Below are 18,269 nucleotides of genomic sequence, written 5' to 3' on the forward strand. Positions count from 1 at the left end.
GAAAAAAAAAGAACATTTCTTTGGCTCTGCCCATTGCGGTTGAAGTTTCAAGTTTCAAGTTTTATTTGTCATGTGCACAAGGTGCAGGGTACACAGTACAAAGAAACTTAGGAACCTACAAGTAGTATTAGGAGCAAGTATTGTCGAGAAAAAATAAGACAGTGAAGATTATGAAATATGTAAAATATATACAGTCAATAAAAAATAGATAAAGATATAAAAATACAAAGAATAACTCAACCAATAAGATTATTTCTGCCTCCAGAGCAGCTCTGCCTTCGAGAAATGTTTGTATAACTAAAAATCCAATCTGCAGATTCTGGGTCAACTGCGGTATTTTCATGGCTGCCTATTTTATGGTGTTGTAAAGTGGGCCAGCAGTGTGCCTCCAGGGAAGCTGATAAACTAACCAGGTACACTGTGGTCCTGCCATGAGGCTGCCACTCATCATGACAGATGAGTTGTTTCTACAAAGTGTGAAGAGTGCCTAAGGGGTTAACGTTAATATGGAATGTTTACTTTCTTGTGTGCGTGTGCCCCTACTAAACAAGGACATGTACTGCACATTGTGCACAGGCACACACAGACACACAAAAACATCCCGGGTTGATGCACAATACGTGCCCTTAGCTGGCTGAAATATTCATGAGTTTCCACAGCACAGTCTGCCCAGTGAATACTGGATGTGTCTGGCCTGTGTTCCTGTTTAATGCAGTGGCTACTCCTGCAGCGGGAACACAGCAAAAATAGAAACTGTGTCTCTCTCGGCATCGATGCCCGACTGTTTGGCTCAGGTTGACTGCACAGCTTCCTCGACACGCATATCACATGAATGAATTGTTGCCATTGCTTCACGATCCCAGTATCCAAGTCTGTTTTTTTTTTTCTTCTTTCTATTTTTATAGATGAAATCACCAACAGTTTCCGTCGCTATGGGCACCTCGTGGTAGACTGGCCCCACAAAGCAGAGAGCAAGTCCTACTTCCCACCTAAAGGTAATGACAGCTTGTGTTTTCTGTATTTTTCCCATCAGTGTCTACAGCAATAGGTATCACCTCTGGTGTTTTTCACCGTCGTAGAGTTTTGCGAAGGGGTCATATTACCCAGAATTCATGGCTCCTGCCGGGCAAGCATGGAGGTGTCTGTTTATTTGAGCAACCCCCTGTAGCCATCTCACAGAAGGAGTTGCAAAGAATACACACACACACACACACGCTCACATAGAACTCCACCGCAGGCCGCCAAAGAGTCTCGAACACGTTGACCGGAGAAGCGTTTGTTTGAAGGAATACCTGAGGAGTGTGAAGGTTTATCTCCTGGTGCGCAGCCTCTCCGGTGTCATTTGGGCAGGTGATGAGAGCAGCGCCGTCCCCTTCCAGGCCCCTACATCACTCCCTCTGGCCTGGGAGCTGCTGTGTGTCATATTAGGGAAGCTATTAACAACGCTCTGGAAATAACTGGCATTCCATAGGCAGATGGTAATACACTGCATCTGGACGAGCTGTGAAAAACTGCCAGTTTCTCCCCCGCTCTCATTTTTCAATATCCCTGTATTATTATTATTATTTTTTTTTAGCTTGGGAGGATTATTTTGAATAGGCTTGGCTCCACTAATATCCAAAGCCAGGGAGGGAAAAATGCGGCATCCTTTTAGGGGAATGAATGAGCTTGTGGGGGCTGGCGGACGCCGCCATGTAAGGGGAGGAGGCAAGAGTGACTGGTGAAGTGTGTATAATTCATGTCTTCCTCTAATTTGACATGTGTCATAGTGTTGTAAGGCCTTTACAAAAGCCCTTAACCCTACTCTTTTGTTTCAAAAAGACAAACTCCAAGGGAAAGTGCTGAAATATCCTGTTTACACTGCACTGTGAACTAGCCACATTAGCTAGCGAGTGTGCTTGGACAGATGCCCGGTGGCAGAGTTCTTAGCACTAATAGCTAGAGGGTTGACAGAGCAAGTGCACATCTGCATGATTATGAGTGTGTGTGCGCGCGTGCACATATGTGTCACGTGGGCTGTGTAACGGGTGATTTACAGATGTGGGATTCACATCAAGAGGTTGTTGACCTCTCCTCGTGTTAAATGTCCTTCCAAGCTTGACCGAATGGAAGATAGTCGTCACTTTCCGTCCTGCTCCATATTAAACTGCCAGTTATGTGTCTCTGCGCAGTTATGAAAGTGTTTTTGGTTTAGGGATGACTCATGTTGTGGCTCTGTCAGACTCCAGGGGCAGGGCAAGGCCCATTCAATACTAGGATTGGACTAGCAACTTGGATGGAACTAGGAGATGGGACTGGAATCAACTTACTGTGTGCCATTTGAGAACTCATATAGTGTATTTTGACTTGCACTTACCTTTAAATGATTATGGTTTCATTTTTGCTTGTGCACATTGTCGTATAGGCTATTATTTATGTGTGTCATCAACGCTGCTTTCCCTGTTTGCGAGGATCTCTTCTGGCCAGATATGAGGTCAGAGTGAGATGCGGAAAAGCCGATCAAGATCAACCAGTCTACAGAAAACTCATTCAGTCTTGACAGCTTCAAATAAGTTTAAACACGAGAACACTTCCAAGCTTTTAACCATCAAATTGTTCCAACAGTCGTTCCCATATGATGCAGCTGCAGTATTAACATTACTGGCAGTGTTGAGAAACCCTTTCCCTTGCTTCCAGGTTGGAACTCATGTTCTGTTTCTGTCTCTCCCTCTCTGTCTTTGCCTCAGTGATGTCATGGCGACCGGCGAGTCGCCATGGTGCTGTCGCTCACACCTTCTCATATCGCCCAGCGCCGTCATCACCGTCGGCAATGAGCTTGAAATGTTAGGGAGCTATTTCTGTCCGTGACGGGGGATAGGAGGAGGAGGAGGTGATGGTGGCTGCTTTTAGGTTAATGTGTCTGTGCGCTAGAGTCTGAACACTGGGAGCTAAGCTGGTATAAATGCTTATATTCACCTCATACGGGAATAACAAAGCGAAGCAACGACTTGGAAGTGATCATGTGTTCAAGTTTTCTGCAGACTTTGTTTGCTCATGATCAGCTTTTTCACACTTGCCACACATGCACTCATCTTTTTACAGCAAAGCAAACACTGCAATGTGTACCACAAACAAAAAAATCCAGGAAGCAGCAGAGTCCTGTCATGAGGTTTTAAGCATTTGAAGTTTCCCTACACTAGACTGCAGATATATCCTTGTTGGTGACATCAGAATTATTTACCACACCTGAAACCACCTGAAAGCTGAGGTGAATGGTATTTTCAACTAGGAGGCTTGTGTTTACTGTCTTTCCCATATGATGTGAATGCAGCAAGAGAGTGCCCCCCTCCCCCACCTCCCCAAAAATGGTGCCAGAGGAGAGCTGCGGCGGGGCGATGGTAGTGGTATTACGTTCTACTACACTGCCCATGCCCATGCCTGGATTTATGTTTTCGCCCTTGTGTCGGGATTATATCCAGTGAGTGACTTCTCCAAATAGAGATGATTAGGGACGCTTCATCTCATTTCATTTCACCCCCGCCTCCCTCATTCTATCTGTGTCTGCTCTGGAAAATGCTCCGATGCCTCGGGGCCCATATTTGTTTTTTTTAGGAGAGCAGATGTTTGTGTCTCCCTCCGTCCACCCTGCCAAGCCCTCTTCTTCTTCTTCTCCTCCTCCTCTCACCTCATCATATAAGCCGCTGTCAGCGGCTTATATTATTTACATTCAGTGGCGGAGTTACAGCCCTCTGCAGATTTGTCTGCTCTCTCTCTTCTTTCTCTCTGTCTCCTCTACGTCTCTCTTCGTCCCCTCATAGGATATATAGCATACACCGTGGTTTGGCTCCGTCTCTGCTTATCACTGAAAAACTCTATCCAGACTTTTGGACCAGGCTTATGTGTGTGAGCGTGTGTGTATGTGTGTGTGTGTGCATGCCTCTGCTCATGTATGTATGCTGCTGTGAAGGCAGCTCTCCTTACTACTCCCATGTTTTAGTGATAGGGAGTGTCTGATTTATTTCTTGGTAATCCTAGTCGCTGGGCCTGCACTCGGGGGTCCAGGTCGGTGCCCTCACCTAGGGGGAATAAATCTGCAGACAGGTGTCATTTGCTGAGTTTGAGAAGATAAGCCTGGATTTAGATGTCACTATTAAAGCCAGAGAGATGCACATTGTAACTACACTGACACAGTTTATCGAATCATCGTGGATTGGATTTCAGCTAAGTCAACACAAATTTTAGTTTGTGAGGTAATGGAGAAAATGGGATAGCATTGGGGGAGTTTTAGATTTCAGATAGCATTGTAGAGATGTTTGTTGAGGTTATGCATGCACCTATACTGCTTATTCACTGACACTACCAATTCCAAGCACTGAAGTATCAGCCGATACCAAGTACCAACGCATTACTTTCACTCAACAGTAGATCATTAGTTTGGGTTCATTGCACAAAAGCGACTGTGATACAATCAGTTTTTCTCTTTTTCTTTTTTGCTTTGACCTCTGGCGTCTTACATATGGCTTCTCGTATTTGATTTTAGTATTTGGGACTTCCAATATCAATCCCCTATTTCAGCCTGGTAAAGCCTATCTAGTACCAGTTTCTGTATAGGTGCTGCCACCCTAGTTGACATAGCATGCATGAGGTAGCAGTTTTCTGGGTAAGTGGTGGTAGTTAGTGAGTAGAGGACTTTGTTGTTAATTTGGTAAATTGTCAGCAGGTTGCTGTTGAGGTAACCTATTCTTTCCCCATGAGTCAAACTGTTGGCCTGCGGTGCAGGAAAGAGTTGTTTGGTTTGATCCTGCATGAGGTCATTGGTTGGGCTGCTACCCATGAGGCACTCTGCCTATCGTTTGTCTGTAAACAGAGTTCTTTAGGGTGGAAAATACTGCGGGTGTACGTATTCCCTTCCTCCCCGGACACTGCTGGGAGCTCAGCAGCAAAGCCCTATAAATCTCAGGCACGAGCCACTGCAGATCTGCGCTCTCCTCCCGTGGCGTAAGCCTCTGCACTGCGCAAGGCTGACGGAAAAAGAGACAGGTCCTCAGCACCATTCAGACTAAATACCGGAGCATTCCAGTGGCATACAGCTTACAGGCTGCTTTAATGGGCGACCTTAGGTGTTGAGGCATTTTAGTGGGAAAGCTTTGCCCGATTCGTTCAACCATTTAAGCATCGACCCATTTGGGCGTCTAAGTTGTTCAGGCTATGTATCATAAAGGCAAATTGTATCCTAATGGTACCTTGATTGTCAGGTTTAACCAGCAAAAGTAGAGACTGATGGGTGACACTTTATACTCAAATAGCTTACAGCACAGAAACGGTGAATTTGAAGAATATGTTTTCTTTTTAAATTTTGCACAACACAGACCAATGACTTGGAATTGAGAAAAACATGCCCAATTTTGAGGTGATATGCAGTCATTTGAGGAACTTTTTCTAACCAAACAGACTGTCCAATACTGAACTGTATGTAGCCTCTTCACTTGAATTAGGGCTGTTGAAAATGTCTGCCTGCTTTTTACCATCATGCAATACTACCATGCTACAAAATTTGCATTGCATTAGTAACACTGTGTGTTCTGACAGTAAGTTCACCTGCAAGTTAGGTGTACTCTAAATTTAATATTGGACTGATTGGGTTTTACTGACGTAATGGAAGTTAACAATGGACTATTACTGTAGCTGCAGTGCTAAATGGGGTGAAGCACTTGAAAATGGGTTTCTATCACAGAATGTCCTCCTTCCCTCAGCTTCTAGCCTGCTTTGTAGCTTTGTAGCTAGGGCCATTAAAGTACTAACTCTCCTTTCTCTTTCCTTTCCCTCTGTACTGTCTTTATTCCCCTCTCTCCTCCTTCACCCCGTCCCCTCTTATGCGTTTTAGATCTCCCCACTTTTTTATGGCTGTCATTCATGCTGCTTCTCTCCTTCTCTACCTTTTATCAGGTCTTTTTTTCCTCTCTCTCCATCTGTCTCACTCTTCTCCCCCCTCCTTCTTTTCTCTCTTCCTCTCTCTCTCCTGCCCTGGGTCATAGAACACGTTGTTCCCTCCCTCAGACTATATGAGCTGTTGGCAGGCTCTGCCTTTTCATGCTGTTTCTTTTTTTTTTTTTTTTGTGCAAGACTGCAGTCGTTTTTTACTGAGGGGGGATGTGAACGCTAAACCGCATGATTCCCCCCCAATGACAAACCCTCTTTATGTAATCCAGCAGCGGAGGGAGAGGGGGGCCTATATCGGGCGATGATGAGGCACGTCGAGGCTGATGATGACGATGCACAAAATCCTCTTTCCATAGACTAATTGTCTGTTTCCTGTGGCTGGTCCATGAAGGAGTTGGCTCTGTGTGGGCCAATAGCAGAAAGACAGAGAATAGAGAATAGTCACTTAATGCAGTTAAATGGAATTCGTTTTGCATTCGGGATTCGTATTTTGTTTCAACCATGAAGTTACAACCCATTATATTACACATATATACAATATTGCTCTATTGAAGTTGTTACCCTGTTACCTGTTCTGTTACCGTTTGGATCCTGGTGCACAAGTAATTGATTTAGAGCTTGCCATATGGTTGTTTTATGTGCTATATTTTCTGACAATGTCTCATTAACACTTGCTGAGTCTTAAAGGAACACACTAAGTTTTTGAGAGATTGCCCCATCGGTCAGCTTACCTGTTAAGTGACGAGAACATACACAAAAAGCATCCATGTATCTCCAGGAGATCATTCATTCTGGAGCTCCATGCTAACACTTCAGCATACACTATGTTGAGTGATAGTAGGCGACTAGCATTATCTTAAAAGTGAGAAAATGAGAACATGTAGCAGCTCTAAATCTAAATGGCAAATAATCTTAAATGATATGTGGCTAAGTCTGTCAGTTTTGTGTATATTGGTCAAATGAATGTGGTTGCTCACCTGCAATAGTTCCAATAATAAACCGTGCCTACATCAGCTATATTGAGTAAATGAATGAGATTGCATTTTTTTAAATTTATGAACCTGCACCCCACAACAATTTTTTATTACTAAAAGGTCAGTCTTCTTACTTTGGATAAAGCTGGTCACCTATCACTCAACATAGTATATGCTAAAGCGTTAGCATGGAGCCCTGGAGCGAATGATCTACTGGGGACACATGGATGATTTTGGTGTCTATGTTCTCATCATATAATAGGTACGCTGACCAGTGGGCCAATCTCCCTAAAAGTTAGTGTTCAGTCCTTGTACTGACCTCTGATATAGAGGGACAAAACTTTCCTGCGGGGAGCTGCAGGTGCTGTAAAGAAGAACTGGAGAGGAGTCATTTTGCATCGCCACTGTAGGCGCTACACAGTGTTAACGTCACTGTGACGGGGAATACGTCAGATGCATAATGATATGCGTACAGACACACAAACACACACACAAAAACACATTCTCTCAGGGGAGCAGCTGTTTCAGCGCTCATGAGGACACACACGCACCTGCTTTTCCATTTCACTTCTGATGCTCGCTGTCTTTTCTTCTCTGTCTCGCTTTCATTTTTCCCCCCACCCTCACTCTACGGCATACGCTCACACCCTTCCTCCCTCCCTCCCCCGATACACACACTCAGACGTATCCACATACCACAGCCGGCCGGGTCTGCCGAGTCAGGCTTTTTTTTCCTCCTTTCCCCCTCATCTGCAGCAGCTCCGCTGAGGAATGCTGAAAGTGAAACATGACAGTTGCACATTCCTCTTTGCCATTTTCACTCATGCATTTGTGTGCGTGTTATATATGTGTGTGTGTGCGTGTGTGTGTGTGTGTGTGTGTGTGTGTGTGTGTGTGTGTGGGAGACGGTTCCAAAAGCAGTCCTCCCTGGGGACACCAGAACACATGGTTCTTGTCGGCATCTCGAGAGACACTTCAAACGAAGTGATAGAAAGTTGGAAGTTGGAGACAGAGTGTATTCCTATAGAGACTTCTGGGTGTGAGAGTGTGTGTGTGTGTGTGTGTGTGTGTGCGCGCGCACATACCTCCGCAGCTACCCATTCCGCCCGCTCCACTCAGACGGCAGCTCATATTCCCCTGACTCATGGGTGCCACAGGTGGTGCCGGGCTTCTGCTAACATAATCGGAGCAATACTAATAATTTACAATCAGCTCAGATGCGACTGTGCACCATCATCTGGTAAAGTGCTCTTTGATGACGCCCGCGCCTTGCAAATCCATTCAACCCCGTCTCTGTTGGCCTATCCTTATTCATCGTTTGAAAGCTAGAAACTGGTTTCGGTCTCTCTGGTCTTGTCTTGTCGTCCTTTCTCAGGACCTGGCGTTCATTTCGGTCAGCCTATAAATCAGAACCTTATTGCTAGCCAACCCCTGTAGCATGATGTGATGAAGGAAGTCTACCCAGTTGGTTTTCTACCTCTCCCAAAACGCCTAAATAGCTTTGACCTTGGATAAGCTCTCTCCTCTCAGCGCTAAATAATTTAATACTACACAGGGACTCCGTCTGAATTGCTCTTTCTCTCTCTCCCTTGCAAAGGCATCACCAAAATCTCTACCTGACCCAAACTCTCAGGAAGATTTGCAGCGTGTTAGGCTGATCAATTTTGCATGGTTCCTTCAGGAGTGGAGCGCTCTTAGCCATTTTAGCTGTGTCAGCGCAGGCGGAGAGGTGCCGGGGCGCAGAGTGTCTTATGGAAGCCGAATGAGGAACGGAAGATCAGGCCGCGAAGTCATATGCTCATGAGGAGGCGCACTTGTTTTAAACTATGAATAATTACCAGAAGGAAATAAATACGGGGTCTTAGTCATGGGATTGTGACTCCTACAATGTAGACACTGTGTAAACAAAAAAATACTCCGAAAATTCTATGAATTTGTGTCTCGAGGACAGAAATCACAGCGTCATGATCACAAGCTTATGACTGTTAAATACAATAGACACAGTTACTGTAAGTGCTTTTTCCTTAAGATCCCTGCTTGCTCTCCCTGCCAGGCTACGCCTTCCTGCTGTTCCAGGAAGAGACCTCGGTCCAGGCCCTGATCGACGCCTGCATCGAGGAGGACGGCAAGCTCTACCTGTGTGTATCCAGTCCCACCATCAAAGACAAGCCGGTGAGTGGCAGACATTCTTGGAGTAAAACAAAAAGCATTTAGGCACGTCTTTATTTTTACTTCATCGATCTGCTTTTCAAATGGACCAACAGCTCTCTCTCTGTTCTCAGGTCCAGATCCGACCCTGGAACCTGAGCGATAGTGACTTCGTGATGGACGGCTCCCAGCCTCTGGACCCCCGCAAGACCATCTTTGTGGGGGGGGTGCCGCGGCCCCTGCGTGCAGGTAAGCGATCGGTATGAGTGGAACCGCTTTTTTCGTGAGCCCCTCAAACCCTCTAAATTGGCTTCATAAGAGAGCGCGGAGGCCGGAGGCTGTAATGAAAGTTCTCCCTGTGAGAAAGCAATCCTCTACTCGGGTTTCCAGGAAGCCGGCCAACTGGTCGTCATGTTAAGTATTCATGGTGCGGTAGAAGGTTCAGTCTTTCTGTTCTTGGGATAAACATCGCTGGCTTGTCTGCAATGTGACCCCTACTAATTATATCAGCAGTTTGAGACTGCTGCTCTGATGAATAGTGCAGTAATGTAGATTTTTACCCCACTTAATGTCAGCCTGATTCTCCAAAGCCCAAGTTATTTATCTTTATTTATTTATTTAGGCTGAAGGCCTTCGACTTAAGAACCACAGAAAGGGCAAAAGGATCAGGGCTGGCTGTTTTTCCAGTTTTTGCTCCATTTTAATTCAATTAACCTCAACCTGGTAGCACTAAACATCTCTCTCCTCCAACCTTGTTTTCTTCCAGTGGAGCTGGCTATGATCATGGACCGGCTGTACGGAGGTGTTTGCTATGCTGGCATCGACACCGACCCGGAGCTCAAATACCCAAAGGGAGCCGGCCGCGTGGCCTTCTCCAATCAGCAGAGCTACATTGCTGCCATCAGCGCTCGGTTCGTTCAGCTGCAGCACAATGACATTGACAAAAGGGTGAGCGAGTTCACGCACTTCATTCACAATATCCCTCCTCTGAAAGAAAACAGCGTCTCGACCACAGCTGAGGTTTCTGCAGTCATTCCTATGGCATGCTGTAGATGTGAACTCTGCTCCAGCCTTCCCCCATGTATCACAGCTTTCATTATAGCTTAGGTTTTGGCCGACTGCTCGGCACAGTCTACAATAACGCTGGGCCGGGCCTGGCTGTGTAATCACTATGGCCTTTGGCTGTCGGAGTCCCGACAGATGTTTCAAGTTGCAGACACATAGGGTTGGTTTAATTATAGTAGTTCCCTATACATGTATATCCACTTCAGCCTGGTTATTTTAGGTCCGCCGGCGAACAGCAGCGGGGCAGATCGTGACCGAGCGAGACTGGTCGTCAGCCAGGAAGCCTAGCCTCTGTAGGGCGGGGCTGTCCACCCCCCCCCCCCCCCCTCAGCTATCATCATCTGTCCTAAATGGGTGTTTAGGGTGTCTTTATTGTGACTGGAGCATAGTCAAATAAAATGTATTCAGAAAACACTTTACAGCGCAACAAAAGGTATAAATGAGGTATGAACTGAAAAGGGTGAGATGCAATAGAGTTGGCAGTTCTAAACCATTTTGGAATAGAACTCTTCATAATAACAGATTCAGCCCAGACTGCTGCTCTCAATGGCATTTATCACCCTGAGCTTCTGTCTTAGGCTGAATCAGATCAAACACCCTTTTAAAGGGATTTGCCAACATAAAAAAATGTTGGTTGCATTGGACAGTATTATCATTATCCTCCTGAATGTTATTTGCAGCTTGTCTCTCCCAGTGGTCAGAAGGTACATGACACTAACATTTAGCTTCCCAATATTAACACCACCACCGTCCTGGAAAAAGTTTCTGAGATACGAAACGCAATGAGATTTGAATCAGTATTATAATTATTATTATTTTATTTCTTTTTTTGTTGGAGGCACATTTTACCGTGGGCTGCTAATGAAGCAGATAATAGCCTGGAGAATCAATCTCAGCATTGCAGACCATTAAATGATTTAACGGGGCACAAGGAGAGCGCCTCCTTGAGAATTACTTTCCTCGCCCCATACACACACGCAAGGCCTACTTAGCCGACCACAATGCCATCCTTATTACAGGGTGAGCTTGAGTTCAAGGTTGCGGTAGGGAACAAGGATGTCCATCGCCGCCACTTTTGTTTCTAATTTTCTCTCTTCACGCCCTCGGAGACCACAATCATTCCATTAACTGTAAATGGTTCTTAATGATAGGACAGAGAGGCTCAATTATACCCGGTCGGCGGCCCAGTGTCCACTGAGTTGATAATGGTAGTTAATAGCATGACAGCATTGCCGTTTCTGCCTCGGCCTACTTGTCATTTGTCTTGTTGAAGGTTGCACACAGCAATGCGTATTGCATTTGTAGTTGTTGTCGAGTTTAGCTGAGAAGGACGATCTGTTGAAAGGGTTGATAACCTTTCATTTTGCGGCCATGCTGTAGTCAGCACCCGCCCCGCCTGCCCGTGTACTGAGGCGTCTCCATGGCGACGAAGCTCTCATTTCTTGTCCACTGGCTAATGGTCAAACTCATTTCACTGGTGGACAGGAGGAGAGTCTAGCCTTGTTGTGTTTTAGAAAATTGGAGAGAAATTGCCTTGCACAGGCTTTGTGGATAATGGCCTGAAGGAGCAAACACACTTGGAAAGACATCGCAGTCATTTTAGCACATTTATATGCCATGTACTTGTTTGTTCTGCAGTGTTTTGATCAGGCATAGAAATGTAGTTGAATAGTTAAATGGATGGTAACCCATCAGAATAGCATTTACAAAGACACACAATATACGATATGAGTCATAAAATCTCATTTTTTCTTAGAACAAATGGAAAAGGTATGTCAATATGAGGTATGTGGTGACATGATCCTACTTTTGTCCAATGCAAATCAATTATTAAATTAAATTAAAGTGTCATTTACTTGGCACCAGTGGGGTGCTCTGCCTTATTCTGCCTTGTTTCAAGATATTTCCACTTGTTTCTAGAGTATTTCTGAAGTGAAACTGCATTGGAAATATGTGGAATTATCAGATTATTTCACTTTTTTGAGAAAAATACGATTTTAAGACTAAATATGAGACCAGCCTACAATAAAACCGGACATTAGAGGAAAGGGGTTATCAATCGGGGTTATCATGTGGCACTTCCTTTGATAGATGTTTCATTTGAATACATCCACAACATCTCAACAGTCAATTCTGGCCTGGTTTATACCTACATCCATCAAACCTATACTCTTTAATACTACACTGCACCTCTTTCTACACTTCGTGTTATACAGCCCACAGCATCTCACCCAACATCTACCTGAGCAACAACAGGGTTAATGGCACAGCTGACTCTACTGGCTTGAAATTGCCCACTCAGGTCAGAAACCACACGGCTCCAGCAATCATCTGGATAAAGAGACGGCTGACTCGGCTGCTCCTGAAAGCACATTTCCATCGGTGTCTGCGGACGGTACTGAGCTAAGCGCTGCCTTTCCTTCTCCCTGTCCCCAGGTGGAGGTGAAGCCGTACGTCCTGGACGACCAGATGTGTGACGAGTGCCAGGGGGCACGTTGCGGGGGGAAGTTCGCCCCCTTCTTCTGTGCCAACGTCACCTGCCTGCAGTACTACTGCGAGTACTGCTGGGCCAGCATCCACTCGCGAGCCGGCCGAGAGTTCCACAAGCCACTGGTGAAGGAGGGGGGCGACCGCCCTCGACACGTGTCCTTCCGCTGGAGCTGAGGGGGGCCCGGGAGTCAGCCCTGCCCCGGTAAACCCAGCCCCCGCTAACCCCGCCCCCACCCCTCTGCACCCGGGACAGCGCTGCACCCCCACCCCCCCCCCTCCCGACCCCACCTACTCCGCCCTGCTCCCCACAACCACCTCATGAAAAAAGCAAAAAGGATTCCATCGAAATACATGGGACTTTCTTCTTCAAACCACACGGCTCCGAACTCATTGTCTAGTGTTCCCCTCTGAAAATGCATTGCGGGGAAATGAATTGCGAAAGTCTATCAGCTTAGAATTTGCACTTTGGCACAAAATCTCACTAAACACACACAGGATGGTATGTTAGACACCTGGCTGTTTTCAATTCCCCGTTCTGTTGGCCGGGTGGCGTGGTGTGACCTGCCGAGCCCCACCGTGCTGAGACAGAGGCGGGACCATACATATATTTAAAAAAAAAAGTATCTATTTTTTGTTTTGTATCTATCTATACGTACATAGATAATTTAAATTTTATGTAAAAGGAGCATGCACTTATTTTCAAAAATTGTAGTTCTATTGCCCCTAGTAAAAATAATTACCAAAGGCAAAACGAAATTTAACGCATACAGAAAAGCAAAATAGGTGGCATAAGATGTAGCAAGATTTAACATCTATCCAGTAGTGTGGGCCCATAACGCCCAGAGTAAAAATAACACGGCTATATTCGCTCTCAATTTTGACTCTGAGAATATTAATATTAATACCTCATAAGCGCAATCAAGATTATTTTGCTTTCGATTTTTAGGTCTTTATTTTTATAATAACATTATTTTTTAGTGTTATGTAAATGTAATGCTGCAATAGCTTTGCTGCTAAATCCATGGTATGAACAAGATACCATAAGTACTTTATTCAGGCTAGGGTGTAAAATAATAACAACAAAAGAAAACACAACACATCTAGAGAAGCACCTGGTGTTTTAGGATGAGGAGCTGTCGCAGGGGGGGAGGGGGGGGGCGCCCCCAGACACCGACGGCTACCTTCCGCGGGGGTGGTGGGCGGGGGTGGGCGGCCCCTAACTGCATGTTTATTTCAAATCAGGTTGCTGCATGCAATAGACTTTTCAGTATCATGTCTACTATTCAATTCTGCCCATGTTTGCACAACACACTATAAGACGTACGTACGACTAGCGCGGAACCGGACAGGAACAGGGAAGGACCGGTCGAAACGGAATCGTGGCGGCCGAGCAGTCAGAGCAGGACGGTTTCCGCGGAAACCAACCCCACATCCAGACGGTGATGGAAGGGGGGAAAAAAAAAACAACCTTAATAATCACGAAATCCAATTAAATGTAGGATTACCATTTTAAAAAAAGAAAAAACAAAACTGTCTATGATAGGTGAAGTACTTTTTTGCAGTGATTGTTGATATAATTGTGCAATTTTTTATACCGTATGTAGTTAGGTCTGAGTATGCCTAGAACTGTGATTCGCTTTAACTGTCGTCGATGTCCGACATAGAAGTCCTGTGAAACTTCATAACTAGTGTATGCACACAGTATATATGTTCTCTTGTACACACACACACACACACACACACACACACACACACACACACAGAGAAGCCTCTTGACACCACACGGACACGTACAGATTAGCTGTCTTTCTCACGCACACAAACAGGCCTACAAAAACACAAAAGTCTGACCAGGACGTACGTACAGAAGAGAAGACAGACTAATGTGAGCTTAACTTGAGAACTGAGTTTTGTTTTTTTGTTGTTTTTTTTTGGGTTTTTTCCACCATTGACAAAAAAAGCGCAAGTTCACGTCCCCGAAAGTAACCAAAGAGCTCACACACACGTTCCGACTTCAACACACACACACACACACACACACACACACACACACACACACACACACAGCTACCCACAGAAGAGACTGCGCTCATTATTAAAGCCTCCTACAGGTGCGAGGTGGATGCATCTGTGCAGTAAATAAGGATAAGGAAAGAGGGCAGTTGTGAGAGAGAGAGAGATGGAGAGAGGGAGAGAGGGAGAGAGAGAGAGGGAGGGAGAAGAAACTAAACATTGAAGCTACTGGAGACTTGAGGTTGACAAACTGAGCTCCTTTTCTCAGCCTGCACACGCTCTCACTACATGGCTAGAGGGGGGGGGAGGGAGGGTAGGGGTGGGGTGGGGTGGGGTGAGGGGTTGTTGGAAATAACAATTGCCAGAACATGCAGATCATGTGCTAGCTGGGTTACCATATTTATCCAGATTATTTTTTTGTTTTTGTTTTTTTTGTTTTGTTGTTGTTTTTCCTGCAAAGCTTGAAGTAGAGTAAATGACCTGCTAAAATGGTGGACATATTTTTTTATCAAAAAGGCTATGGGGGCGGGGGGGGGTTATGGGGTGCAGTTCAAACACGGGTGGGATGGGGGGGTGGGATCGGGGGGGGGGGGGGGGGGGGGTGGCATTTAGTAGTTATGAATGCAATACGTAGAAACTCAAGTATTGGCTGCTGAAGTTGGGGTGGCTCGGGTTTGATCGGCGGAGTTTGGGGCTGGGGTTAGGGGAGGGTGGGGTCTAAAGTTACACTGGTTTTTTTTAGCAGTTTTGTGGACAATCCGACTGGGATCCTACATCATTGCGAGTATGCGTGTCGTCCCCCCCCCCCTTCCCTCTTTTTCGTCCGCGAGTTGTGATTGTCCCGTTCTCACCCCGCAGTCCCTCCTCTCTCTCGATTTAGTCGCAAACTGTTTCTGCTTTAGGATAGACGTTCTTTTTTTTTTTTTTTTTTTGTTTCGTTTTGTTTCTTGTCAAAGACAACTAATTGAAACTAAGCAGAAGATACTTTTTTACTGATAGAAAAAAAAAAAGAAAAACGACTTAAAAAAGAGGCTAACCATGAGTAATAATAATAAGTATCCCTATGAAAGTGAATTCTGGGTGTTTTTGTGACATTTCTTTCCCCACCCAGAAGGGTTTTCTATGTTTGTTCCTTCTCTATGATAGACATTTGTTATGCACTACTCTTTGTATCTGAACAGTTTTCGACAGTCAGCAGTTCTTTTTGTTAAAAGAAAAAAAAAAGACGAAAAAGCGTGCTTTCTGACTGACAAGATCTTTTGCAATACCTCAATTTTGAAATATATTAGGAGAGAAACTGATATTTTCTAAGTAAGTTTATTCAGATGAAAAAAATATATATTAATTTAATTCTTCGAGAGAAATGATTTAACAGATGGTTGATTTTTTTTATTTTTATCATGCTTATTTGCGTTTATTTTAAAAATTTATTTTTTTGAAAAACGACAACAACAACTGAAGGAGCTAGAGCTTTATAACTTTAATATAATGACGTAGTTAGCGAGAGTACAGTCTACTTTATTACAGAGGAGGTCGGAGCGAGCGTCCCACTGGTCGAATTGGTCGAAAAAAAAACCCACAGAGTTCTCACAAAGAAGAGATCTTAACGAAATATCAGGTGCTCAGAGAGAAAACTGAACATACTTCCCACGTTTTGTATATTTATAATCAATCATTTACTATGCTGACCAGAGTTGTGAAAGAGATCTTCTGTTCGTTATTTTTTTAAGAGAACTTTTTTATGTTTCCTAAAAGTATGTGCTCCCTTTTGTTTTGTAAAAAAGCAACATGACCCTGATTTGTTGGCCTGACATCGTTGGGAGAAAAACAAAGAGACTTCTGAGAGTCACTGAACAGCTGGAGGTAGAGAGAAAAGAATGTTATTTTTAACACGGAAAAAAAGACACAAGTGTTTCACCTGTAACTTGATCGAAAGCCCCCAAGGTGCATCAATTGAATGGTGGCCTTCTATTCACGCAAGACTTGAATTAGTCCCATTTTTTAAGGCTAAGAACCTTGATTCTTTGTTGTAATGTGCAATACTGTTTGTACTGTTTGTAAAAAAGAAGAAAATAAGAAAAAGAGGCATAAATCTTTATTGCAGAATTATTTTCATTGCAAGCATTGTGATTCACTAAAATCATTTTCTACTGTGTATTTACCTACTCTACCTGCTAGTACCTTCCAGTAGTAATGTAGCCTTTGTACTGAGAAATTTTCATTATTTTTAGAAAGTTTTGCTAAAAAAGAAAAGAATTTAAACATATTTACATATTTTCATTTTTATTTCATATTTTTCTTTACAGACTTATTTCTCAACCATTAATAGTTATTTCTGGGGGAGACTTTCATATCTGGTCAATGTCATTAATATTATTTTGTATTTTTACTTGGAATAAATTAATTTTATGATGCTAATTCTTTAAAAGTTTATTTTTTCGTTTGTTCACTTTGTTTCATTTTTTTGAAGCTGAAAAAAAAAAAACCTTTGTAATATTGTTACTAAAGTGTCTAGATTCTTGAAATGCTATAAGCTTTATGTGTTAACTCGCTGATGTTGCTTACATTAGTGTGAAAATGATCTACGGAGAGAGAGAGAGAGAGAGAGAGAAAAAAAAACGATGACACACAAATACAACAGAATGGTGGTTGGTCATGTCAAGTGATTGGCAATGTAAACAAATGAACGGGCAATAAAATAAAAAGGCAGAATGGAGCATACATGCGGTATGTTGTGATATAATTATGGAAGCTGGACAACACCACTTAACCATTGACATCGCTTCTGCTACTACAAATACTACTACTACTATTACCACTAACACTACAATACTTCATCCCCCCATGACTCAACACTCCCTTAGGTGTGAAATATGAACACAGCAACTCCTAAACAAATATTTCAGCCATTTCACATGTCCTCCTCCAACTGACCACAGTGGTTAGAACATAGGGGCAAAGCGTGCACCGGTGTGATTGTATTTAAGTATGAATGTAACTGTTGAGATGCACTGTATAGATGAATATATGGGGCTTGGGGGATGGCATGTTTGTCGAATCTTGATTATCCAGAGGAGGCATTGGTCTAAATACTATATTATTTCTTCTTATTCTTCTTCCCCAGCTTGGTTTGGTTTCTGTGCATTATTTGTGTGAAATTCTACATTCCCCCCCCCACTTCTTGACTTTGTGTTTTTTGCCATAACCTGGTGGAGCCTCCAGCCTTCATTCGTTCAGACTTAAAGCGCCATCATGAAATGTTTTGACATCCCCTTTTTCCAATGCTCATGTGAGAATGTTATTTCTGGCCCGGGCCTTTTCTACCAGTTTATACAGCTGATGCGAATACCAACCCCTGATGTCTTGAACGAGCCCCGCAGCTTTCTCTCTCCCAGGGGGGTCAGTGTTATACGCCATACCACCAAGTATTTACTAGCCTTTTCTTTTTTTATTTCTCTTTCACCTGGCAAACAATTTCTACCCTGACAATAAAACAACTGTATGTGCAACTGAAAGGGATGACTGGTAAAAAAAAAAACACACAAAAAAAACAAAGGAGATGATCATGATTTGGATGATGGCAGCCATTTTATATATTCCTCTCTATAGATATACGTATGTATTTCATGTAACACTAGACTTGGATAGTAAACTGTATAT

General features: G+C 43.9%; 1 protein-coding gene across 8 annotated transcripts in view; it reads left to right on the top strand.

Annotated features, from left to right (window-relative positions):
- Positions 1 to 14,787, top strand: part of cpeb3 (cytoplasmic polyadenylation element binding protein 3) — a 38,064-nt gene extending 23,277 nt beyond the window's left edge. For all 8 annotated transcript variants that reach the window (XM_071522171.1, XM_071522178.1, XM_071522174.1 and 5 more), the window contains 5 exons: positions 906 to 995; positions 8,947 to 9,065; positions 9,176 to 9,290; positions 9,808 to 9,989; positions 12,543 to 14,787. In XM_071522171.1, the coding sequence (XP_071378272.1) occupies positions 906 to 995; positions 8,947 to 9,065; positions 9,176 to 9,290; positions 9,808 to 9,989; positions 12,543 to 12,770 (734 nt within the window). In that variant the 3' untranslated portion in view covers positions 12,771 to 14,787. The remainder of the gene's footprint in view (positions 1 to 905; positions 996 to 8,946; positions 9,066 to 9,175; positions 9,291 to 9,807; positions 9,990 to 12,542) is intronic.
- The last annotated feature ends 3,482 nt before the right edge of the window (positions 14,788 to 18,269 follow it).

This window comes from Centroberyx affinis, unplaced genomic scaffold (genome assembly GCF_046629955.1).
Source record: "Centroberyx affinis isolate AG114_WGS23_722 - 3 ecotype Tasmania unplaced genomic scaffold, CSIRO-AGI_Caff_v1 ptg000965l_1, whole genome shotgun sequence".
Lineage (NCBI taxonomy): Eukaryota > Metazoa > Chordata > Actinopteri > Beryciformes > Berycidae > Centroberyx > Centroberyx affinis.